General features: G+C 40.9%; 1 protein-coding gene across 6 annotated transcripts in view; it reads right to left on the bottom strand.

The window, feature by feature from the left end:
• RARB (retinoic acid receptor beta) overlaps positions 1-25,717 on the bottom strand; it is a 319,234-nt gene that overhangs the window by 144,745 nt on the left and 148,772 nt on the right. For 4 of the 6 annotated variants that reach the window (XM_088164196.1, XM_088164223.1, XM_088164204.1 and 1 more), the window contains one exon: positions 12,674-12,706. The exons of the other annotated variants lie outside the window; for them this stretch is intronic. In XM_088164196.1, coding sequence (XP_088020322.1) covers positions 12,674-12,706 — 33 coding nt within the window. The remainder of the gene's footprint in view (positions 1-12,673; positions 12,707-25,717) is intronic. 6 annotated transcript variants of the gene reach the window in all.

The raw sequence follows: 25,717 nt of genomic DNA, 5'->3' as shown, positions 1-25,717 counted from the left end.
CTTTGCCATTGGAAACCTCTTCATGAGAGGAGTCAGCTCAGAGCACTAGCAGAAAAGTCTAAGGCATGTATCAACACACATCAAGATTTAGGAAAAACAACAGCAGAGAGATCTGTTATGCTAGTGCCGCTAATAAATAAGGTATTAAATCGTTAAGATTTCAATTACAAGGGAAGAATGTGGCTAACCAAATAAAAGCAGGAGGAGTTGAAATAAGAAGTAGGTTAAAGATTAATATTCTGGGTTCAGAACAAAAGGATGCTCTTTTGTGGCACTGTGCTTATGCCTCTGAATGTAAACATTGTTCCGAGAACCATTTTTTCTTTGCCCAATCTTTAAAGGGTAATAAATTAGACCTCGGACAGCCATACAAGCTGCTACTAGATGTGAATGTGAATGTGTCTGTAGAAAAGGCTGACTTTCAATCAAAGTCTATTGAAAGAATAGTTGGATTTTCTAAAGAAGCATGTTGTGCCTATTAACCAACTTACAAAAGGGGCCATTTTCTTGATTTATGTTTGGTTGCTATAGAGATCTTGCAGTACAGACTGGCAGGTGAAGCTCCCATTTAACAATCTCACAGGTTTTTCTTAGCTGTACTCAGAGGACACAGAGCTACAGTAGGTAAAAACCACCACAAATATAGCATATCTGTCAAACTTAAAGATCGGATTTAAGGCTTTTCAAGAATTTATTGGGAATACAGTACAGTTATTACACAATCTTTGCCCACAAATGGTTTACACCCTGAAAAATCTTATTGCAGCAAGCTGCTTCAGCTCTGTTGGGTTTTGTCACTGATCCACTTCTTATTCAGCAGGTAATTACGTGTGAGCAGGATTCCAGCACATTGCAGGGTTGTCATTTATTTGTGGGGTTTTTTGCAAAACATACAACACATTCACAAGGAAAAACCTTTGCTCTGCAACAACTGATGCCAATGTATGCAGGGAGGTGTCAACTAAAATGGCAATAATAATAATAATAATCATCATCATCATCATTATCATCATCATCATCATAATCCCCTTGTCATGAAACTCAAAAAACCCAGAGAACGTGCTACTGAGAAACAACACATCATGTTGAAGTTACATGAAATACTTCTGTGTGTCAATAGGTCACAGGCAATTCAAGACCTGGAGTTTAAAATGTTATTTTATAAGAGCAGGTCTTCTGCCTAAACTCTGACAATAGGTAGCTGTAGGAATAGGAAGCTAGAGTCCTGGAAGAGGAAATTATCAACCTATACAATTTTCCAAACAGCAATCCCAGAGGAAAAATTGCAAATCTGCATGGCAGTATATGCTTCAAGTCAAAAACAAACAAAACTAAATCAAATTAATATTTAGGATGCCAGTCTTCCCTTAGTTGCATCTTGGCATTGACAGATACAGTATCAAATATACAAAACTGAAAAAAAAGTTTTGAAAAAGAAAAAATAATCAGAAATATTATTCTTATTGTATTTAACACAAGAAAAAAAAACCCACAAAAATTATTTCTATGTGGCTTCTTGATTCAACAAGGAATTTCTATTGGCTGTCCTTATCAAAAAGGAATCTGTAATTCATAAACCAGTGATTTAATTAAATTAACAAATTTTGAAAAAGGCAGTGCCTCAAAGCTTCCTTACTTATCAGTATCTTCCACCATAGTATTAAATTTTTATTTAATTTCTTTAAATAAAGAAAGAGAGGGGAACAAGGAAAATGAGAAATTAAAGCATTTTGGCTCCCCATCATTTTACAGAAGTAGTACGAGCTGATAGGGGTGTTTTGGCAGAGCCAGTCCCAACAGTTCCCCTTACCACAATCTCTGTATTCACAGCCCACGCTCCTTAACCAGCAATTCCCGCCTCTTGCCAGGAGAAATGACCAGTTTTGCTTCTCAACCCTGCACAAACCCATCATGTTCACTAGCCTCACCCAGGCAGAATCAAACTACACTCATCACCAAGGAAAAACACCTTTTTTTTTTTAGTTATTGCTTGAAGTTGTTCCCAAGGAGGCCTGATTTCAGTCCCTGAGGTGTATTTAGTGTCTGCAGAACAAAGATGATATTTGGGGACACCAAACATCTGGAGCCACCAATGGCTGAGAAGGCAGCAGCACAGTGTGAGATGGATGTAGGTGGAGTAACTTCCATCTGCAAAGGCAGCTTAATCCAAAGCTTATCAACGCAGAGAGGTGAGAGTCATAGATGGCATTAAAAGGTCTAAGAGAATAAATGGTTACCTCTTGCTTACCTTACCTCTAGCTAAGGCCAGTACAAATGTCTCTCCAGAGGCAGATGGCTCGGGGGTTGAGGTTGGTCTGACCTTGTACAGCTGAAGTTAATGAAAAGGAGCTTTGCCACCAAGTTCAAGAGGGCAGGATGGAGGCATGGGCAGGAGGAGCTCTGACGTCAGGCACCCAGAATTCAGCATCTCCAGAAATGAACTTCCCTTTCTAACCCTCTGTCAGAGCAGAAAGCTGCAAAAGCTTGCTTACAACTGTAAAAGGGGGAGGGGAGGATAATTGCGGTAATCTTCAAAGGATTTGTTTTAATTTTTGCTGAAAGGACAGCAAGTCTTTCTTTGTTTGAACATATGGCTTTTGGGGAGAGGGCTCTGACTTATTTCATTACTGCTCTTTTGAAATTTTGCTGATTATCAGGAACAAATATGGCCTTAACACCAGAGCTGTGATGAAGAGAGATGACTTCCTTGTAAAGCTCCTCGTTGTTTGCATCCTAGTAATTATTCAGCAAATGGATTCCACCTGTTGTACTTCACCCAGCACATTCAGATGGGACTGAAATATATCCTGGATTTATATTTTATTTGGACTAACAAAGCCAGGATTTGAATTCAAGGGGCAGTGAAGGAACTAAGAATGTTCTGCATCAGAGACTTGGAAAAAGAAATACAGGGCTTTGGCTGTGGCCCTTCTGCTCAGATTATCTCCAAATACTTTACACAGTGACTCCTCCTAAGGAAAAGCAGGAGAGATCAAATCCATTACACTCTGCTGCTGAACCCTGTCTCAGGCCTCCTTCTTGACACATTTTTTAACTTCCTGTAATTTATTTTTTACATTAAAATCACTGGCAATATTTTGACCATCTCCTGCTTTAACTCCAAACCATGATGAAGGCAGATTTGACTGCTAAAACAGTATTACACAATATCTGTCATCCAGATTGGACAGTAACTTATTAGACCCTGTTTTATTGAGAGTCTGCATGTCGGCATTTTGTTTTTATACCTTGCATGTGTTTTTAGTGTTGAACTTGGCTTTTCCATGAATCTTATAAACATAAAAAGCACAAAGACTGAAATCCAGTCCCTGCTGAAGTAATAGGATTTTCGTCACTGATGTCCACAGGGTAGGATTTCAACCCAGATTACTAACAGATTTGGGTTTTTAACAAAAATTTCAATTTGTGTCTCTCCAATGTGCACCTTTTGACTGGAGAGGTGAGTAGGGAGGAAAAAAATCAGGAAGAAATACTGCTATTAAAATCACATTCTAGACAACATCCCTGTGCATATGCATGCACATCCACATCTGGAAGAGCTGCTGAGAGCACATGGAATCACACAAGGTCTGACACCCCAAAAGAGAACACCAATTTTGGACCTGGGAGCTCTAAATCCTTGAGGATACTTCCAATATCTTAGAGGTTCTAAACAGTGCAGACAAAGAACACTTAATGCCAATCCCCTAACCATATAAAAAATACATTTTCTGCCTTCTGTCACTCTACAGGGCACAGAACTCTAGATTTTGGTCTTCAGTATACACACACATGATATACATTAGAAAACACAAAAGGACGGCAACATCCACGTGGAAAGGATGTGCTGCATCATACAGTAAATTAATTTACTGAACACATCCCCTCCCTTTTGCCTGGTAACTTTTGGCCCTTTTCAGTTTCAGTGCAGTTAAGGTCCTTTCGAAAGCTGTGAATTGTAATTCCATGAAAAGCAATGAGGGTAGGAGAAGAGGCCATATTCTCCCTGCTCTGAGCAGAAAGGGACGACTCTGGGAATCTAGTTTCTTTATTGTTGTGAAAGTTTAACAACTACCTTCAGCTCCACCAGCAAGCAGTAAAGGTTTGGTGTGCCCACCAGTTAAAACTTGAAGGTTGTAACATCAACCCTTGTAAGAGAAAAGTTCTTAGGTCATTTCTGAAGGTGTTTTGCTGTTTAATAAGCATACCTCCTCACTGCAGGAGCAGGATTTTGGAAAAATAAGTCACAATAAAACTTAAAGCCCTCAAAAAGATTCTTAAATAGCTTTTCTACAACCCATATGGCATATAAATGAATATAGGATAGTGTTGTGTAACAAGTTTATTGGCATACAGTTGGTATGGCCAGATTACTTGTCCTTTTAGTGTGTAACCTTAGACTACAGCCATCTTAAATGCTTGCTGATAAATCTTAAATGTACCAGTCCATGGTGTGTCATTTGTTCTTCATACATACACTTCTCTCGGAGTACGTAAGTAGATATTTACATATAAAGTTCTGATGGGGCACAAAGGATTCGATTAATGCATTCCTTTGTAAACCCACCAAGCCCACTATGTTTTCTATCATGGATGAAACCTCTAAGCTTTTAAACTCACAAATGTATTTTAACAATTGTTAAGCTGCTGTTATGGCCTGTGAAGGTTCCTGGTCTGGTAACAATGGAAACTGGAGTCTTACGTTTATCTTCAGGCCAGGACTGATGGAGGCAGCAACAGTATATGCTTTCCTAAACTGACCTGCTAATGACCTGAATCCTGCCCAGAGGGGTTAGTATCCCTTGGAGTAAGAGGATATTTAGCTCTGATGCCTGTTCAACCTACTCATTTTAAAGAAATTGCCTCATCCAAGCTAAGGGGTTTAGATCCTGTTCTCCAAAATTAATCATTCATGCATGTTGTTTCAGAAACACTGATGTTAGTTATGAAAAATATATCATTAAAACCTGAGCAGTCTTGTACTGCAAAAATTAATATGGCCAGTGCCAAATGTCAAAGAAACTTTGGTACCACAAGGACTTGAGAAAAGGGTTTGACTGCTTATTCCTTTCAATAGTACAACTTCAGTGTGTCTGTTTTGTGCATCAGCCATTTTTGTGTCTCTGCTGGAACCAAGGCTATCCGGGGATACCAAGTTCTTTACTGACTACCTTCCTCCCTTAGAAGGAAAGAGCAAGAAGTTTGGATTAAATAGAGTGACATCATTCACTCTTTGGATAAAGCTGATCTGTCTTGAAGTTATAATAAATTCAACTACACTAAGTAACTATTTTGCTTTATCATATGCATGTGCATTTTACATGTTTCTGATCAAGATCAGAGACAGAAAAGGGCACAGGATGGCTATTTCCATTATATCCTTTCACACATCTGGAGATTATTGACACAGCATTCCAGAAGGATTGTATAGTTTGGGAAACCCCAAGATGTTTTGATCACTTACTCACAAACCCAAACATGCAGCCTTACCAAGTACTACCAAAATACCACAGTCTTTAATTTTCTTCATTATCACAGAGTAATCATATGACCAGAACTCCTACTTCCTGGAGTCTCTGCTCTCCTCTTTATCTCTGTGTACATCTGCCACTCAGTGTTGTCCAAATTCACAGCAGTACTTGCTATTATTCTATTACAGGTTTTCCTTGAATGCTAATCCCCTGGGAATCTGGCATCCTAGTTCAGAGCAAATCCTGCTCATGCACACACTCAAAACAAGAACCCAGTTTACCATTTTGCAGAAGCACCAAAACCAAAAATTAAAGCTATAATAAAATTGCATTTTTATTTAAGTTTCTCGGCACAATTCCCATCCAGATAAAATCACCAGACTGAAAAAGTCACAAAAAAAGTTTGCTGAAATTTTGCACCTAAACCATTTCAATATCTTAGAAAAAATTCTCCCTCTCTAATTCACTTTCCACTCCCTCAACTCCCCCCAATGGAAGCAAACTGGTTTGTATTTTAAATGTTAACTTTCAGGTAAATTCTGCTCTGCAGATCTAAATATTTCTTCCTTGGGATATTCCACACCGCTAGAAGCAGCATTTGTCTTCTTCAGCACGTAGGGAAAAAAAAAAAAAGAAAAAAACAGTAGTACCACACACATGGCTATGTGTTAATCTACCTGCCACCATATTCATCATATATAAGTACAAAAAAGTATTTAGCAGTAAAGCCTTTCTTGAAGATTTTACAGTAATTTCCTTGCTCCTAGACAACTTTTCAAACTTACAGTCTGAATTACCTCTGAAACCAAATTCAGTGACTCCTAGAAAGTTCATTTAAATAAATTATTTGCTACTGCACACGAAAAGCACGCTACCTACCAACTGCTCTATGCCTGTATGGACAACAAGCACTAATAAATTATAGTATATGAGGAGATCAAAGGTTGTTCTTTACAACTTTGCTCACTTGAACATATACCAGGCATGGAGCTAGGTTATCCCAACAGCTGGGATAAGGGTCAAACCAGAGCACCTGAGGCTTTCCAGCAGGATGCACCTAATGATCCTGCTCCTGTGGAGGAGACAACTCCTCATCTCCTAACGGATAGACAATGTTTCTGCCTTGCTCACTTCTACCACCTACTCCTAAGAATCTGCTCCTATCCCATCTGCTCTGACTCAGAGATGGGTGCAGCCTGGGCCCGCCAGAGCTGCTCAGAGCCATGACCTCAAGCCTCGGGTGCTGAGCAGAAATGGGAACATACCTGGGCACCTCTACAGCACTGCGGACAACAAAAACTCGCAAGCTGTTGCTCAAAGCCCCCACCAGCCAAAGGCTGCAGGCAGCACTTCTGGAAATACGCTCAGGCAGGTGGCCTGCACCTCTTGGTATGAGGTTGGGGATCCCAAGGCGGTCAGTGACCTTTATCCTGGCAGCTCCAGCCCAGGGATGTCACAGGACATGATCGGCGCCGGTACATACCCACCCCTGGATCCAGGTGCACTGCTAACAAAACTGCCTTTCCCACAAAGCCTGCAGAACAATACATTTTATATTCTAATGAAGTAATTATTAAAATAGGTAATTATTGAAATAACCGCATCAACTCCCAGTCATTAAAATCCTCCTAAACAGAACTGCATGATGGCTTAGGCTATTAGAAAGCTTGGCAGCCACCCAACGCCTACAATAGCTTCTAATTAATTGATCTCACCTCTAATCTGCTATTGTTAGCCTAGTGCTGATCATTTGTTTGGCCTACAGATCCTATTGCCCCTTTCATTTGATTGTATTTGTTACTGTACCCTCTCTATCTCTTTCAATTAAGCACAGGTTAAGTGGTTCAACCGCAAGAGAATAGGAGATAATGGCACCAATCAAAGTAATCTCTTTAATTTGCTAAATGGATTACAGGGAAACCCCAGCCAAAGTGAAGTCATAGCTGGTGGCCTTCACTTGAACTATACACAAAGAGTATCTAATTATTAACCCACCACATGCCAAACTTTACAGATACTCAATAAAACAACACAGCAGTCCCGTACTAGTGGGGTTGCTCTCATTACAGGGTTTTCCACTGTAAAATTACTTTGTCTGCAAAATCCTTGTATCAGTGTCTTTCCAAGCACACCATACGCTGCACTTTCAAGTGCAACATATCTAGATACAACAATCAGAACACTGCACTGCATACCAGTCAAGGGAGTGGATTTATAATCTCTTTAAGGACATGCTCGTGGTAGAGTTCATTTTTCATATTTGTACTATAAATGCAAATGCAGCTTTGCAGCTAGTATTGCTTCTGCTGACTGGAGAAGTTTTAATAGTAAATAAGCTTTGTCCTTAAACTGGCAAGCGGGTTTCTTCCCCCTCTCCTCTTTCCTCAGAAGTGTTTTTGAGCAAGCTGTCTGGCAACAGAGCTTCACACCCAGTACTTTGGCTGTGCGTGTCCTTGGCTAATCAGTCAGGCAGTGAATTCAAGAATGTGAGCTGCATGAGACAGAGGGTCATTTCCTTGCAATGGCAAGAAGAGTGGGGCATCAGAAAGAAAAAATGTAGGACGGGACAAGAAGATTTCATGTTGAAGGAAACAGCTTGTTGGAGAAGTAGAATTTCTTAGGAGCAGCTGGATCTATGCCTTTTCATAATAAAATGTTTTTATTAGTGACAAAACAGAGATTACCAAGTACAAATCTACTGCTCCTGGCAGAATTCAACTTGCATCAGATGACTGGCCAGTGAAACAGAATATGGTATCATTTTGCACTTCCATTTTGCCTGTAGTTGTTTGCTTTCAAATAGAATGATTACATTAGCCTCAAGCAGAGCACCTAAGTGAAATCTCCATATTAACTTAAAGAAAAGTGAGCTACATGGAGAAATAATAACCTATATATCAGGCTGGATGACTTCAGATTCTACAAAATGTCCATTAAAATGGAACAGAACTTCTACTTTCCAAACCTGACACCTGGCCCACAAGAGAGCACTTATTTCTAACACTCACTGAAGTTGTCTTGTAAAGTCAAGAGCTAAAGTTCTGATTTCTGACTTAGCTTTTTGCATCCTCACTTGTTTGGGTACCAGAGCTTCTGACTGTCAACTTTACACAGTTTTGTGATGGTGTGGTTCCAGGTCGTTTCCATGCAATACAGGCACGAACAAAGAAATTATATATATACGTCAAATTTCCAGCAATGCTCCCAGCACAGCACGCCTCTGTTCCAACGAGATGTCATATTTCATAACATGTTTTTGTTTGCATGGTAACTGGCCAGTAACTTGGCATTCTTCTGCCGTTCTGTGTTTCGACACCAGTTCAAGCACTAACTGCTTAAAGCTGAGCGCATACTTCCTGCATTATTGAATTAGCAACTACATACACACACTATAAACTCCAGCAAAGTCCTTGCAGCAACTGCTTCTATAACAGGTAGGGCTCCACAGGACAATCACAGCTGACCCCCAGTTTGTCACCCACAGTCACCTGAAGCTACACACACAAGGCACCTGCTTGCTCTGAACATGTTGAGCATTTTGAAAAAAAAAAAGTTCTTTCTGTGTGGAGTTTGGGGAACAGAGTGAGATGCTCTTCTTTTTCCACTCCCCAGACTGCATCCTCACTATACACTGCCCTGCTTACTATGTCCTGGCCTGAGGCACCCAGGACATCACCACAGGCTGACTCCACTCCTCCAGCCAGCAAATACAGGGGCTGCTCTCCACAGGATGTGGGACCTGGTCTGGCTCACTGGAGAAGTGCTGCAGCACCAAGCAGCTGCAAACAGCAGGGACTGGGAACCAGCCTGGGGGATAGGATGCCTCAGCCACCCTGTCATCTGCCAGATAATACTTGTCCTCCTCCTTTAACATACAGCATGCAAACAGATCAAAAAGATCTGGAGCATGACCTGCAGCTCATTTCCATTTTTACCTCTAACAAGTCCTTATGGAGATGCACTTTCTGCCCACAGCGATCCATTGTGCCTGTGTATGCACACCTGACCTAAAAATACATGGCTAGCTGACACCTTCAAGCATGGAGGAAATCAAATGCCTGAATTTCCAAATGCCTTTGCCATTTGAGAGCACACGTAAGGCTATATTCTGCTTTCCAGCTGTCGCAGCTCAAACAACCTTAATGGATTTAACAGCACAGATAAAAACTGCCTTCCAGACTTTACCCAGGAAAGAATATTTTGCTATTTTAAATTATCCTATTTTTCAGGTAATTCATAAAGATTAAACTGGGCAAAAAGGGAAGGTGGAAGCTTACCCAGTAGTATTGTTGGGTTGGACGATATTCAGAAAGCTCCAGCTTTAGGGATCTGTGGTGCTGATTCAGCCCATTCACAGAGCCAGGGGTCAACCCACAGCTCTACTTCTCTGGAATGCAGAAATATTTATTCACATCTGGAAACAGCCCATCTGCACTGGAAACTTTTCGAGCATTTTCTCGTCTATTATGATACAAAAGGTAGCAAGGAATCCTTTTTGGTTTTTTTTGTTTTGTTTTATTTTCTTATTGTTGTCTATTTATCCAGCAATCTTCCCTTCCATTTATATACCTACATTAAATAAGCACGTCATGCCTGTTAGGAAGTAAATCAAAATGCTCTGAAATCTGCCAGAGTGGGTACCAATAACGCAAATTGGTACATAAATATTGAGGCCCTACTAATCCTCCCTCAACAAGTGAGCCAAATAAGAAACCAGGTGAAGCCCTCCCTTTTTAATTCCACTGAACTATTGCTAATAGCATGGAGGCACCCCAACACACGAGAGTCCCTGGCTCGAGTGATGGTTTTCAACACCACCTTAATTAAACCTGCTCCAAGCAAATTTAATCAGCACAGCGAACAAAAAGGCTTCTGAAAGCAGAGAGCACTTTGCATCGGAGTATGCAGCACAACTGTCAACAGTGCTGAGAAAAACATTTTGCTAAGCATCAGTGGCGACTTCTGGTTGCAAAGAAAATAATTCCTATTGCAACTCTTTGAGCAAACCACTTTAGAAAGATCCTGAGGAAAGTGAACACAAGGAAGACACTTTCCCATCTGCATCCCATCCCTTTCAGTTTCAAGAGGAATTTCTCTTAGCATCTGAAATCCGCCCCTATGTTTAATGTCAGTGGTAATATTCCAGGATTTAAATTCAGATCACAGACAAATCTATTCCTCTTTTTCCTGTTCTTTCCTAAGTGTCTGCTTACGGTCAGGGCAGAAGACAGATTGCTGGGCCAGACGGACCCTGGGTCTGAGCCGGCACAGCCTTTCTCACTGCAATAAGTTTCCTACACTACCCTGTCACAGGCAGTGCAGAAACTATTTGCTCTTTCTTTCTGCTGGCTGTATGAAGTCTATTATTTAGGTAATTACACTAGGAACTGTACCAAGTAAATGGTTTCCTCCCCTATTGATGCAAGACAAGTCTCAAGACTGACGATAAATCCATTGCCTTGCTATACAAATAACATAAATCTCACTGATGGATATTTTGCATGATCTCTGATTGAAAACAGCCTTGAAAAAATACAATTGTCTTTAAGTCCTTTCTTCCCTAAACCCAAACTACCGTGGAAGCAAACAAAAAGCAACTCTTTTGTTGAGCAAACTACAACAGCACTGTTAAGTGAAGCCCCAAGGTAGACATTTCTATTAATTTCTGCATCCAGCAGCACAGGCAGATCTGCCCAAGGGCCACCCTCCCTCCTCCATGCCACCAGCCAAAAGTGTGCTGGGCAAAAGGCACAGGACTCCCCTTGAAACCCATCTGCTGTGAAAAATAGCTGGTATTGGCCACGAGGCCAAGAAAATAAAGAGGAGATGTAAGGCAGTGGTACAAACTCTGATCTCCTACTCCCAGAGATCATAAGGAGCACAGGGACACCAACCTCTGACAGGGCTGGGGTCAGAGCCCTCTCTTCCTGTACATCACTGGAGCCAATTGGCATTCCCATGGTTTTGCTGCCATGTACCCCATTAAAATGAATGTCCTTAGGGACTACAGCCCTGTTGCCTTTCCTCAAAAGGGACATGTCTTCTGCACTTGCTACAGGCACAGATTCCCAAATGCACAGTGTTAGAGAGAACATCTAAAAGCACAGTTACATCCAGATAATAAAGTTTCACCTCAAACAGTTTCATTCAAATGCAATGATAAACATATACACAGATCATCAAATGAAAGGCCCTTTGCAAGTACTGCTTTTAGCAGCCAAGTGTTAAAAACCAAGAAATTTGCAAAAAAAAACCCAGCAAACAAACTAAAAAAAAAGTAGTAAAAAAAAAAGAAATTTTCTTTACATTTCTGTTGATAAGTCAAACATCCCATCTCTCTGTCAATAAACTCAGACTTTTTCACAGGCCCTATACAAATACCTATGCTTTTCAGGCAACGAATATGTAAAAAATTTAATACTACTTCAGTAGGAGTTCAACACAAATGAAAATACCTTATGTCTAGAGCACTCTGCCAGAAACCATCTGCTAAAAATCTCCAATTTAAACTTAGGCTTATGACATGCCTGGTTACTACTGCAATCCCAAAGTAATGGGAAACGCAGAAGAAAATGCAAGCTTTGGTGCCTTTCCTACTAAACCTCAAAAAAAAAGTGTGAAAAATATCTCCTCCTTGAGGGGTGCAGCCTGCCCTCCTAATATTAAATTTTAATCTGGAGAGGAAAAAATGCTTTCTCAGCTCAGAACAAGCGGTTTTTTTCTTTCTTCAAGTAAAAGTGTTTTCTAAATATGACCCAAATTATCATGTAATTTTGCTTCAACCTAAACCGAATTGTTTCAGCAAATCAACCCTTTTTAATTTGCAGTCATCTTAATGCCACCACACTCTCTGAAGGAGCCGGTTTGCACATATTATTTACACAGTAGCAAATACGATGCAGTTAGAACCTGCTCAGAGTTTTTAGTCTGAGGATACACAGAAAAGCTGCACAGTCCCACAGGGCTCTCCAGGCTGCCTGGTTTGGCTGGAAGTGAAGCAGCATCTAGTGCTTGCCAAGGAAATACTATCACTCAAAGACACCAAAATAGCCATGGAAAGAAGACACCATGCAACAACACAGCACTCCTATAGCTCTGCTGTAGAAAAGTACCTCTTTTCAAAACTCTTACCGAAAAATCAGAATTGCTCAGTAAAATACTTTGGATTACTAATCAGAAAGGAAAACAAACAAATACCAAACCTTTTACAGCTTCAGCAGAGCACGTAATATAACCTAAAAAAAAAAAAAAAAAGGCTAAGCACTTTCAATCCTCAGGTTTTAAACACACTATTCACATGATTTCCTAGACAAAATTTAAATCCATCAGTATTTCAACAGTTCCCTAAATTAATAAGCTATACTATTTTAGAAAAATCTGTTCAAACAATAGAAAAACAGAAAGTGAATGGTGTCAATTAGACACTAGCTGAAAGTCCTGATGTATATTAAAATCTAAAAAGTATCTAGAAGTTAAGACTTTAGAAAAATATTAATGTGAAATACCTATGAGTGCAATCTTTGAGGAAAAAGAATGTGTTAAGCCAAGTACATATGGAGGCATCTAAAATTACAAGCTCTTATTCCAACTCCTGGTTATTCAGTAGCTAATCTGCACTGGAAGAAGGTAACTAAATACAAATGAATTGTTAAGAAAAACACCCAGTATTTGCTTGAATATTTAGCAGCTGGAACAGCTGGACTGGATTACTGAACAATGAAATTCAGTGTGCAGTTAGGTAGCGAGGCAAGAAAGCTCCCTGAACAAAGCCACAAGAGAAGAAAATAAAATAATAAGCATTTATAACAATCATTTTTTTCTTCTTCTTAACCAGCTACTAAATCTCACACTGAATGTTCCATTTCATAAATACATGTGAATCAAATCAAGACATCTAGAAGCCAGTTTTAAAGGTTTTTAAAGGCTTCTTAATTTCATTTTATAGTGACAAGATAAAATGGTATTTCTTTTTTCTTTAATTGAACATGTGTGATTCCCAGGGTTGGAAGGATGCTAAATTTTATTTATTTATTTGAAACTGTATGAAATCTCAGGAAATTTTTCAATCACCCCTTATCTACACTGGCTGGCATTGCTGAAAGCAAGAGGCTTATCTCAGATATTGACCCAGGACAGTTTTATTGAAATTGTGTGAACCTGCTCTGATGGTCTCTGAAATACACGAAAGTGCAGCATAAGCACAGAGGCCCAGAACAATTCCCAAGGGACGTGGGACTGCAATATGCAAAGGTGTCTCTGGATGAGGGATTGCAGCTCAGCAATGGAGAGTAGTAGGGATAAAGGAAATAATTTTTCATCTTTTTGTGCCCACAAGCTCAAGGATCATCTCCCCACCAGATGACAGCAAATGAGATCCAGTCCACCTAATTCAGATGGACTCTCTTGCATGGGTACATTACACACACAGTATTACTCTTTAAACCTTGCTTAAATGCTAGCTGTCTAATGGCAATTCCATTTGCTAACTTTCAAGAGCATCTTTTTCTTTCCAGCTCAAGGAAGCTGATTGCTTATTTTACAAGGACTGCAGCCCTGGTGTCTAAAACCTAGATTCTCTTCTGATCTGCAGTGCTATTTTGACTTGAACCTTCTGCTCCCTGGAGATGGACTCAATGGTCCTTCCACTGCCAACTTCTGCCTCCAGCTGCCTCATTTTCCCGGTTCAGTGAAACATCTGCTGTGGAGCAGCTCCTCTGGTATCAATATCACTGCAATAGTCAGGCAGTCCAACACCAGGGCCATGAGCACAGGGCAGATATCCCAACAGACTGATCACCAATCAATCAGTGAGAGTGACCAAGTTCAATCTCCCCAAACTTTTCTTAGAAGAAGCCAACACCTCATCAGGATGACCAAAATCTTGGAAAACACAGCAGTGTGGAAGACACTGTCAAGTTCAGGCAGTTGATGCTGTGCCAAAAGACCCATCAGAGCTGCTTCAGATCCTCAAGTGGAATTCCTTTATGTTCAGGCACTGACTTGCCTTGCCAAATATTTCTAATGTGATTTGCATACCTCAGAAAAGATCCCAAACTTTGCAAGTTAAGCCAAAACACAAGCCCAGCCAAAGCCTCCACCTGCGCAAAATGTTTATTTTTAGCAGCTGCAGACTTAGGGGAGCCTGGCAATAAATTTGACCCGCAGCTGCTCATCATGCCAATGCTGTGTCAACAAATGGCAGGCTGGCAACGAGCACATTAAACACAGCACTATCCGATTTATTCAATGCATTCTTAATCAGAGGGGAGACAAATGGTGGTACATGAAGGAGACACAGATTTAGAGGAGGCTCCTGTTCATCCATTTGAGAAAGGTCTGGCTTGAACTGCCTATTTTCTTGTTGGCCAGTTCCATCCATGCCCACGCATGGATTGTTTGTTTAGTATTTTGCAAAGGAAGCAGGTGCTTAACAACAGATGTTTGATCATAGATTTTTCATTGGACTTCACTGTGAGCAGGGAAAAATGAAAAGAACCACTGCAAAAGTGTAGATGCAACTCACATCCACAGACCTCTCTCCTTACTCCAGTCTTGATGGGAGGGAATTACCCTGGGAGCCCTGGTGAGATGCTGCATCCAGGCAGCATGTGCAGCTGAACAGCTGTGCAATGCCTTCTGCTCCCACTAGCAATGCCAAAGAAGAAGGCAAGGACCAAGCATGCTGGGGAACTGAGGAGCCTACAGCATTCCTCTGTGCCTTCCTTGGTCATGCAATGGCCTGGAAAGGGACTGGGGAGGGCTCTGGTGCAGTGGGACAAGGCAGGAGGGAGGGGACAGTGTTTCTCAGCAGGAATGTAGATGAGCACGGAGGGAAAAGACAGGGAGTAGGACAGTCTTTGTGCTCAGGTCTGGGACAAAGCAGTGAGGGAAGACAAAAGCTCATGGCTGTGATCCATTCCATTTCTGTACAGCTGAGACACCCTGAGCCAGCACCAATTTTGCCTTTTCTCAGGCCAAAGGGAAACACAGATATATGTGGAAACAAGACCTTAGGTCAGGCCTATCACATATGCAGGACCTTGCACTATCCACAGCTTTACTGACTCAGCCCAAACCCCAGTAGGGTTTGGAAAGCACCATTGATCCCATGGGCTGAGTCAGCCAGTGCAGCACTCAGAGCAGCTCCGCTCACAGGAAGGCTCAGGGACCATCACCTCCTGTTCCCAGAGCAGGAGTATGATGGAGAGGTGAAATATTTGATTTCAGGTAATGGAGAGGTTGTCAGCTGCTCTCTTTTTTTTTTTTTTTCCAACATCCTTGCCAGATTATTCACAGCTAAATTTAAATGGAGAACAGTTTCACAGGTGAAACAAATACGAGGCCAGGCTGCACATCACGTTGTTACCTTTGCTGCCTTGGCTAAGTGAGGTAGTTTTTTAAATTCTGCTGCACTCAGTGATCATCAATGTGCATCCCTGGCAGGGTTTGACTGCTGGGGAGGCACCACTCATAGCACCTCTGTTGGGCACGGGCTTGCCCAAATGCCAAGGGGACTCGTGGTCTGAGGGTGAAATGCCAGCTTTTCTCCCAGCTCAGAAAAACTTCCCTGCACAGAAAGCAGGAATGACACACACAACCTTCACATAACCCAACCCCTCTGGGCACATACCTTCAACAGACAGCTAAAAAAAATAATAATTTTGAAGCTCTTTATCTGATAGACAAGTTGTTATTATACTGAAAGAAGGGAAACATCAGAGACAAAATCCTGAACAGTGCTGTCTACCCACAAATCCCATTAAATGAATTTAAGAAAAAAGGCCAAGACAACAACAAAACTCTTCACCCTTAATCCCGGATTTTTACATGTGTTGTAATTAAATATAAATTGAATTTCAAAGCCATTTCAAATAAAAGAGCAGCTCAAGAGGCAGAGTGATAGAGAGATCTATATATAAACATCAGCTATATGAATACTTACTCAATGTCAACATAACATAACCACCAACAGCTGAATACCCTGTTACACAACACTGGCCAAATTTTTGTAAATTGGTAAAGAAATGGTACTTCAGAGGAAACAATGGTCTGGCAAGGGGGAAGCGCATCCTTACTACAACTGTTAACTCAAAATAGAAATTGGGAAGAGCCATCCCTCTTTGAAATCCACCATTGTGGTCTGTTTTCCAAATACCTGCTGAAGGCATTTTTGGTCCCTAGACTAGAGGTCTGATTTTGGCCATCCACTGTTAGCTTATGAAATAACTGGTATGTTTTATCATCCTTTCTTTGCAAGATGAGAGAAGGGGAAGATGGCAAGAAGAGATACCACTGGCTAAACACAAGGGAGGATACTTTCTACAAAAAGCCAGGCAGGTCTCCGGACAGAGGCCATGCAAACCTCCCCCAGTCAGATCCAGACTGGAAAAAGCTGGGAGTGGGCTGGGCTAATCTCAGAACTGGCCCACCTTCCAGCACAACACCTGATTGGAGCCCTCACGGGGATCCATGCCACCTGAGATACAGGAGATGACACTTCCTCCATGCGGTTGGCAGCCTCAGACCAGAGCTTGGAACATCCAAGTTTAGTTTCCAGCTCTGCCACAAATTCCACATGTTACCCTGGGCAGGGAAACCTAATCCCCATGCTTCCCTTCTCTGTTACCTTGGCTCTTCCTATTTGTCCGTCTTCTCTGGTTAAATGCTGAACTCTAAGAGCAGGGGCTGTGTGTTCATATGGTGTTTCAAGGAGCGTGGCTTGATAGGATTTGGCACGTTCATGTGCCGTGAAATAAATCAATCAATAGCCAAGAGAGTTGCATTACAGCATAGCATGGGCAGAGACATCTACTACAGGGTCTACCTTTAGTTTCTTGATTTGTTTCCAAGAATCTTAAGGATAATTTTGTTTAAGTATGTAATGAAAGATTAGGGCTAAATCTGTAACACACATGAAAACGAAGTTATGCAATGCAATGAATAGTTATTGTCCTCCTCCTAGTAAAAGTTTATTACACACAAAATCGTTCTGGAGGCATGGGTAGCTATTAAAATGCCTATACATCTAATTCTGGTTTCATGGCTGCACAAAGCAGTGGCTTCATGCATCCCTCTGCAAGATCTCCCCCCCAAAAAGTATTTATGCACTGAAACAACCACTCCCATTTGTTTCAGCGCAGCTACCCTACAGAAAGAATGAATTGTGCCTGCTGCCTCTCCCAGATGCCAGTGGCTCACCAACACCACACCTTCCCTGCCTACCTGCTGCCAAATCCGACCTCTTGGGCCCTTCTAAGTAACCACTGGCATTGTTTTGGTGCAAACCCTCTGCCACCCCATTGTCAGAGGACATGAGCGTGGCAGGAAACCTGCTGGAATTGACAGTGACAAATGTTCCAGCACCGAACAGCAAAGCCATAGACTCTCTTAAACCAGCCGTTACAGTGCCTATATTTTAATTTTAATGGCAAATCTTATGGAACAGACATGTTGGAAGAGCAATAAATAATAAGTTATTGTACCCAGTCTTTCATTTTTGAATAGTTAAGGAGATTAATGTACTCGTCTGCATTACTACTCTGAGCTATTCTGAAACGAAACCCCAGGCAGAGCAACTTCTCCATGGCCATGGATGTACCAAACTGCAGGTGTGCTTTGCCACGTGCCTCCACAATACACACTGCAGCATCTTGTTTGGATTGTCTCCTCTAAATAAAACGTAGATCAATAAATAAATATAATTAGCACATTAGAATAGCCATTCTTTGCTCTGACACGTAATGAGGGAAATGAAACAACTTCAAAAGAGATTTGCTCAATTAACACAAGACTTCATAATGGCACTAGAATAAGATCTTATCACAGATCTAAATAGCCTGGATTGCAATTTCTCTCTGACACATACTGGCATGCTCCTGACAGTCATACTATCATTAGAGGGATCTGTCTGCACTTCCATGATATCCCTAATCCCCTGTTTTGAATATTTAATAACTACAGAAAATGGAAATCAGTGCACCATACTTCAGAGATAATTCCCATAAGAAGGACAGGGGGCTGTATTGCTGCAGCCTATTCTTGTAGCTGTTCCCACTCAAACTTCTCAGCATTTCCCTGTGGAAAAGTCAAAAGACCTGGCTTTGTTGTGGGTAGATCTGGCTCTGAAATGCAGGTATCCATAGCTGCAGACCCTGAAATGCAATTCATCAACACAGAGCAAACGTAATGCTGGATTATGCACTTGTCCTTTGTGCCTACAGCTGAATCAGCAGCCCTGATTGGCCACATGGTACATACAGGCACAGCATGGAGAACACCTCTAAAATTAAGGAAAAATTAGTCACAAAAAGATTAATCTCTTCAGTATATTTTTGTTAAAATCTGTAATAGAATATTTTACAAGAAAAAATCACAAAAGTTGTTCTTCAGAGCAGTCACCTTCACTGGGTCTCAAACCAAATCACAGAATAATTTTTCAAAGAAACCACGAACCAGTTTTACTTCAGGCAAAAGCACTGAGATTTTTCTTAAAAGACAATCAAAATTATGTACACATGACCAAGATACTGCAAGCCTTTCTTGTTAGGATACTAGCTGAAAAGTAGTCAATAAAGATTTCTCACATCTTCAATTTGTCTTGTCTATTTTAAGAAAGAAAAACTTTCTTGCAAAAAGGAGGAAAAACCCTCAAAACAGCATTTTCCCAGGCTTGCAACAAAGTGTAATTCTAACACAGTTGGGTTAAAAAAAAAAAAAATCTTTATGGCAACACCTATGACCTCACCCATGGGCAAAGGCAGAAGTCTGCAAAGACAGCAATTCTGTGCAACACATAAGTTCTTCTTTCAATGTACAAATCAAATGCCTAATGCCAGTGCTCACTAGGGGTTGTGTTCAGCAAAAAACCCAGGCAGCTCTACTAGCTGCCACTTTTCAACATCAACAGATATCTCTGAATAAAATGGTGTAACTGTAAGAAAAACAACAGGCATCTTTCATCTTAACTTACTGTTAATTAAGCTGCTCTTATAATTTATTTCTTGGTAATTTTACAAAGAACCTAAGCAACTGTGAACTCAGTTCAAAAGTGGAAAAAAAATCCCTTTCTTTGAAGGTTTCTGTGAAATTTTACTGCATGTGCATGGAAAAAATAACCTTGTCAGTACAAAATGCCTTAAAGGAATCTCCCATCAAAACCCCAGTGAGGATGTAGACTCTTGACTGAAAAGAAGAGATCAGTGCAGTCTCTGGAGACAGTATCAAAGGCAGAGACGCTAAGCAACAGCAGATTTAGCAGATCTCTCACTTCCATCTCTTCACTCCAGGACGCCAGCCACCTCAAGAGACTAGCTCACATCAAACAGAGAAAATGATCAGCTATAGGCTCGAAATTAAGCTTACACGGTTTCACAAAAGACCTGAGTGTTTCTGAGAGATAAATACACAGCTGAATTTTGAGCAAGGAGCATGCATCCTGCTCGTCTCCATCAGCAGCTTTGACAGGAGCCATGGCAGAGTTCCACGCATGCAGCACTGGGATGCTCACCGGCACCAACAGATTCCTGCTCACACACACCCTTGCCTTTGGATTCCCCAGGTAAATATGCAAACCACAAGAGTTTGACATCATTTATATAAAGAATAGTTAAAATACAAGTTGAAGAGACGCTGCTGAGAAATCTGGATGGCTGGACAGAAAACACTGCAACGTTTGGGACATTGAAGGAAGAGATGCCCAGAGATCACGCAAACACTAAAATAGGGAGCTGCAGTTTGTTCCAAACATGGATCATGCCATAACGGCAACTTGGAACTCATGGGGGATGCAGATTCTTGATACCATTAAAGAAAATCTCCCACTTCTAAAAGCCAGTCGATATGCCATCACTTGGCAGACGTTTAAACTGAAAATCTTTACAGTTTCAAATTAGTGGTTTTAAACACTTACTCAAAATACCTCTTGTTTTAAGGCAAAATCTGCTCAGACACAACGCAGAGGTATGGTGTTCCAGCAACTGAAAATCTGTTGGTATTTAGGTTTTAGTTTGTTTTTTTTCTGTAGGACAAGCAGCCTTGTCCTAGCTCTAGGTCACAACCAGCACTACGTATCTCCTAAGATAAAAAAGCTAGCTTTCCTCTTCCATGCTTGCATGATGCAGACTGATTAAATATTTGTTCTCTAAAATTGGAAATGTTATTTTACATCAGGAAATCATAGAGGTTTTCATTTGTTTTGGCTTTCATTTGCAGTTTGCCTCTCTGAAAAAAGATACAGGAAGTAGCAAAACGTACTGTACTTGCACTCTACATAAAGATAAGGTTTATCAAAAGTCTCTTCACTTGTGATGGATAACTTTTGCAGGAACAAATACATAAATAGCAATACTCTGAAACTGCCTTCTATTCACATATTCAAATCATTGCAAATTAGACACGTTTATGATGTCTGGAACAGCACAGAATGAAAATGGCAACAGATTCCACCCCAATCTCACTGGGAAATTCTGTGTCAGCTGCTGGAGAACTGTCTTGTGTCATGGGGCAGTGATAGGCAATGTTTTCTCCCACACAGGAGTGCTAGCTTATCAACTGGCAGGTGGAGCAATTATCATCTGGGGAGTAGAGCAAGAAGAGAAAAAGAAAGCAAAAAGGGGGGGGGGGGGGGGGGGCGGGGAAGGAGAAGGTCTATTCTTTCACAAGACTTTAAATCTCAAAATTTTTGGCAGACCCTCGTGAAGCTCCCAAGTTCTCTCCTGGTGAGAAATCCCACACAAGCAGGAATGACTTCCAAACACAACTTGAATGACAATGTTTTAAAAATATAAGCTTCTCCATGTCTCAGTTCCCCAGCTGTAACACAGACACAATTATGTGCCTTGCAACACTGAAATTTTCTGAAAATATAACATATGTATCTGAGGCAACCAGACAAGATATGGTAGGGTTGATTGTCTCACAAAGGTCTCAAAAAAAATTAGTATTATCTCAGAGAAAATTTTCAATTACATGCAATAAATACTCTCCAGCCATGACACAGTGAGTTAATTCCTAATTATTCACTGTGCTCGGAAATATTTTTTATCACTTCTTTGATTCCTAGCTTTTCAAATATGCCTCTTTTCTCAGTCATTTCCTCCAGGCAAAAATACTCCCCAGGTAAAGTGAAAACATGACATCAAATAGAAACCAAAATAGCAGAGAATGCTGGTGTACAGAGTGGTTATTGTGCTCGCTGTAATAGCCTCACGCAAGAGCTGCACAAAAGTCCTGTGATAATACAAATATAAAATCCTTGCACAGACAAAGATACACGCCGAGGCATGAAATAAATGAATGCCTACTACTGAGTTACATCAAGGCTGAATTTTCCCCTGGAGTCCATGATTGATTAATTCCTGTAACTTTGGTACCTGAAAGACAGGAGATTTTTCTTGGTAGTAAAGAGCCTTATAAGATATACTTAAACGGATTATGTTGATACCTTTCATGATGTAACCCTAATGATAATTTAATTGAAAAAGTGCTTTAAGCCATAATAGCAGAGAAGACAGGATTTCCTTTTTTCACTTTGACAATTATGGGCCAGTTCAGAACTGCTCTCAAAATAAGGAGGAAGACAAATTTCCAATCAACTTAAAAGAATGTGTCAAATTCTGCATCAGTTTTCCTCAAGCCAAATACAGAAATGTACTGGCATCAAAGCCCACAGATTTTTCTCATCACTATTCCCAGATCTTTCCTCTTCCATCATGGAAATCACTCTATGTTTATCCATGTGCAAGCGTGCTCATTACCATACCACCTTGCACATACCATTTTTGCTCTCTGCTCCTCAGAGCAAAGAGCTCCCCAGTGACTGAGGAGCCAGTGGGCAAGGCTACCCAACTTTTACCTGTTCTCCTCTATACTATCTTAAATCATACATCTTTTAGTGCTTCACATGCATTGTTTGAGATGCCATCAGGTTTATAAGACTGAGAGCATCAAGCCACTCATGAGTGTATGATCATTATAACCACGTGCATTGGTACCACCACCTCACAGACATACTGATAGTACAGACAGAGTAAAATATTTTTTTTGTTTTTATATGATGGTTTTCCTTTTCATAGGTTACTGCTGATTTATGTATTTCTTGTAGCCAGCCCGTGGGGTGCACATGAACCAGGACTCATGCTAAAAACTTCACTCATAGGGACAATGCAGCAGGACATGGTAGGTGTTTGTCCATGTCCATGTCTCTCGGGCTAGGGGAGAGATGCTGCAGCCAGCTGAAAAAGCTGATTTTCTGCCAGTATTTTAAGAAGGCAATCAGGATGAGCTAGGTATTTACAGATCAGCTAACCTGGTATTGATTTCAGGCAAAATAACATAAAAGCTGTTATAAATGCAATCAGTAAAGAATTATGGGTTGTTAGCAAAACTAATGAAAATCAACAAAGTATTATGGAAAAGTAGTCTTATTGCATAAGCTTGGTATCATTACACATATGGTTAGAAATACTCTTGGGGAAATAACACCCTTAAAACTACTGTCAGGCATTTGAATTAGTTTTACATGACATTCCAATTAAAAATTATCAGTGGACGTAATCAATAGAGAAGAAAATAGATTAAAAAGCTGTCTGATCTAGCCTAAAAAGTAATTGTAGATGGGACGCTATCGGCAATTACAGATATTTCTATGGCAATGTTGCATGGATTTGGTCTCAATCCAGTGTTGTTCAAATTCTGTCAGTAACTGAGGTATAAAGTGAGTAATAGTAACAATACCCCAAACAAAGGTTTTTGGAAGAACAGTACTAGGTAAGAGAACATCAGACCAGATCAGTTCCAGAGACTGAAGCACAGTAATTTATAGAAGAGACTCAGCCTCAAATAACCAGCCTCCCAGTATCATCTTATTTCAAGTTCACATATGTACAAATAAAAAATATAGTTTGCCCACAAAGGGCACAGGATGCACCTGAAAAGCTGTGCCTTAAAGGCATTTATCATCACCAGTTATATATACAATTTAACTGACCAGTTAAATATACAATTACCACACAAACCAGTCACAGAGAAAACCATCTCTCATATATGGAAACCCGAGAAGGAAGTCGGTATTTGCAACTGTGAATGATGCTAATGAAGCATTTATGGCACACCAAAACTTCTGGCACCCACTTTCTCCAAAAGGAGGTTGACAAGCTGAAAATTACACAGAAAAGGGCAAACAAAAGGGCCAGTCCTCTGGGTACTTTGCCACATTCTGAAAACAAGAAACAAAAAAGAAAACACACACATACAGCCAACCGAATGAACAAAAGAAAAAAAGGCCTGAGACTCAAGTCCAGGTCTCAATTTGTCAAGGAGAAGCAGAAATTGGAAACACTTCGCATCATCTGTAGAAAGAATCCCAGACGTGCACAGCAATAAAAATTTGAGTGGATGAACTCAGAAGGAAGGAAAAGGAAACACAAATAGATAAACTGTACTTCTCACCCCTTCTCCTCTAATATCAGCCTCATTATCCAGCTACACTCCATGGCCCAGAACCAGAAAGAAAGAAGGAATAAAGAGGAGGAGGCAGCAGCACTGGGAAGTACAAAGCAACGTGCACTAAGATAGGAAGCAGCTAACCAGGCATAAGTGCTGATGCTACAAACAGCAGGGCATTGACGGTGTCCCTCTGATAAGCGGGAAAGCTTTCTTTCCCAGCTATTCAGCAATCCTTTGCCTAAGGCATAAACATAGTCTTCAGCCATAGAATTCCATCCCTATCTATAATGAAGACAAGAACTATGTATGTGCGTGCACTGACTGGTGAGGAAGCTCAGAGCAGTTTCTACCCTCAGCTTGCTTTTCCAGAAAATTTATTTGTATCATTGAGCAATCATTTTGATGAAAACCTTGCAATTTATTTTGCCTTCCAAAGCAGGGACATCAGCACTCCCTAGGCAGGAAGAATCCAGAGATTCAGAAGAGTTATCACCTGGCCACAGACACAGTCAGGTTTTGGTCACCCTTTTCACATCTGATTCAACCACAAGGACCCTGGCCACCTCTCATAATGTTGCTCAAACCCATGCCTAATCACCTACTACCCTCAACCACCAAATACCCTCAACCAGCACAGTAGTAGTACTTCTCCCATCATTTCACAAATTTTCTGAGAAACAAAATACATAGTAAAAATAATACAAAATATTATTTAGATATCTCCAAAAGATATCCAAAAGGATATCCTTTTCAGTTTATCATTTAAACATTAATGGGTAAGCATTGACTTGCTCAGATAACTGTTCCATTTTTCTTTGTGGTCCCTTGCAGGTGTTCCACTTCTGGTTTTGTGAGATGAAGGAGGAAAGGATTAGTTAAGCCCAAGAGAGCCAGAACTGGCATTACAAAGCCATAATATGAATGGGCTGGCCTAGTTTCAGCTTTTCAAACAGTCCTGCATTCCAAGAGACATCCTAAGGTCGTGAGCATTATACGAGTCTTCAGTTTGTCGTATACACCCAGAACGTTTTCATATGGCAGGAATTTAATACTTGCATTCTCAGGAATTTCCATTCACTGGTGCTTCATGCATCCCTCCTATATTTTCTCACTTTTCATAGCTGCACATCCCCTTCGTGGATACGAAGCACTCTTCCATGGATATGTAAAAACAAGTTATTTCATCTCTAACATACTGCAGATTTGCTTATCACCCACACTTCTGACAGGGAAATCAGGGAGGCACAGAAATCAGCATAAAGACTAGCACATTAAGGGATGAAAGAGAAGCATTTAGAAAAACTTAACACAAGAAAAGGGGACAGAAAAAGACAAGGTTAGATCTAGACATGATGTGAACAGAATGAATACGCCCCCGGGGCACAGAGGATGCAAACAGTAGGTGGTCTTTAAAGCTCTCATCCTCGTTCCCAATAAACTAGAGGTGGCAGCTGGAGAATGCAGAAAGCCTACGGATAACCTTACCACCATTACCTTCGCTGTCAGTGCGTCCCACCACCATACTCTGGAATTCAGCTTGCACATCGACTGGCAATTTACTACTGAACAACTTGTCCCACCTTCCTCCTCCCTGAGCTCACAGCTGCGAGATCCCAATCCCTTCATGCCAGCCTCCGTGTTCATCCGACCCGGGCCATTAATACGGCAATTTAGGGATCTAAACTGGCAGAAAATGTCTCACTTTTAATCTTCCTCACATGGGGTAGCAGTTTGGCTCTCTGAGCTGCCTCCCCAAGGACGAGACAGGCACCCAAGAAAAGGAGGCTGGAGCAGCACCCGCA

Source organism: Sturnus vulgaris, chromosome 1 (genome assembly GCF_052056855.1).
Source record: "Sturnus vulgaris isolate bStuVul1 chromosome 1, bStuVul1.hap1, whole genome shotgun sequence".
Lineage (NCBI taxonomy): Eukaryota > Metazoa > Chordata > Aves > Passeriformes > Sturnidae > Sturnus > Sturnus vulgaris.
Note: the sequence above shows the minus strand (reverse complement) of the source record. Positions and strands in the feature narration are given on the sequence as shown.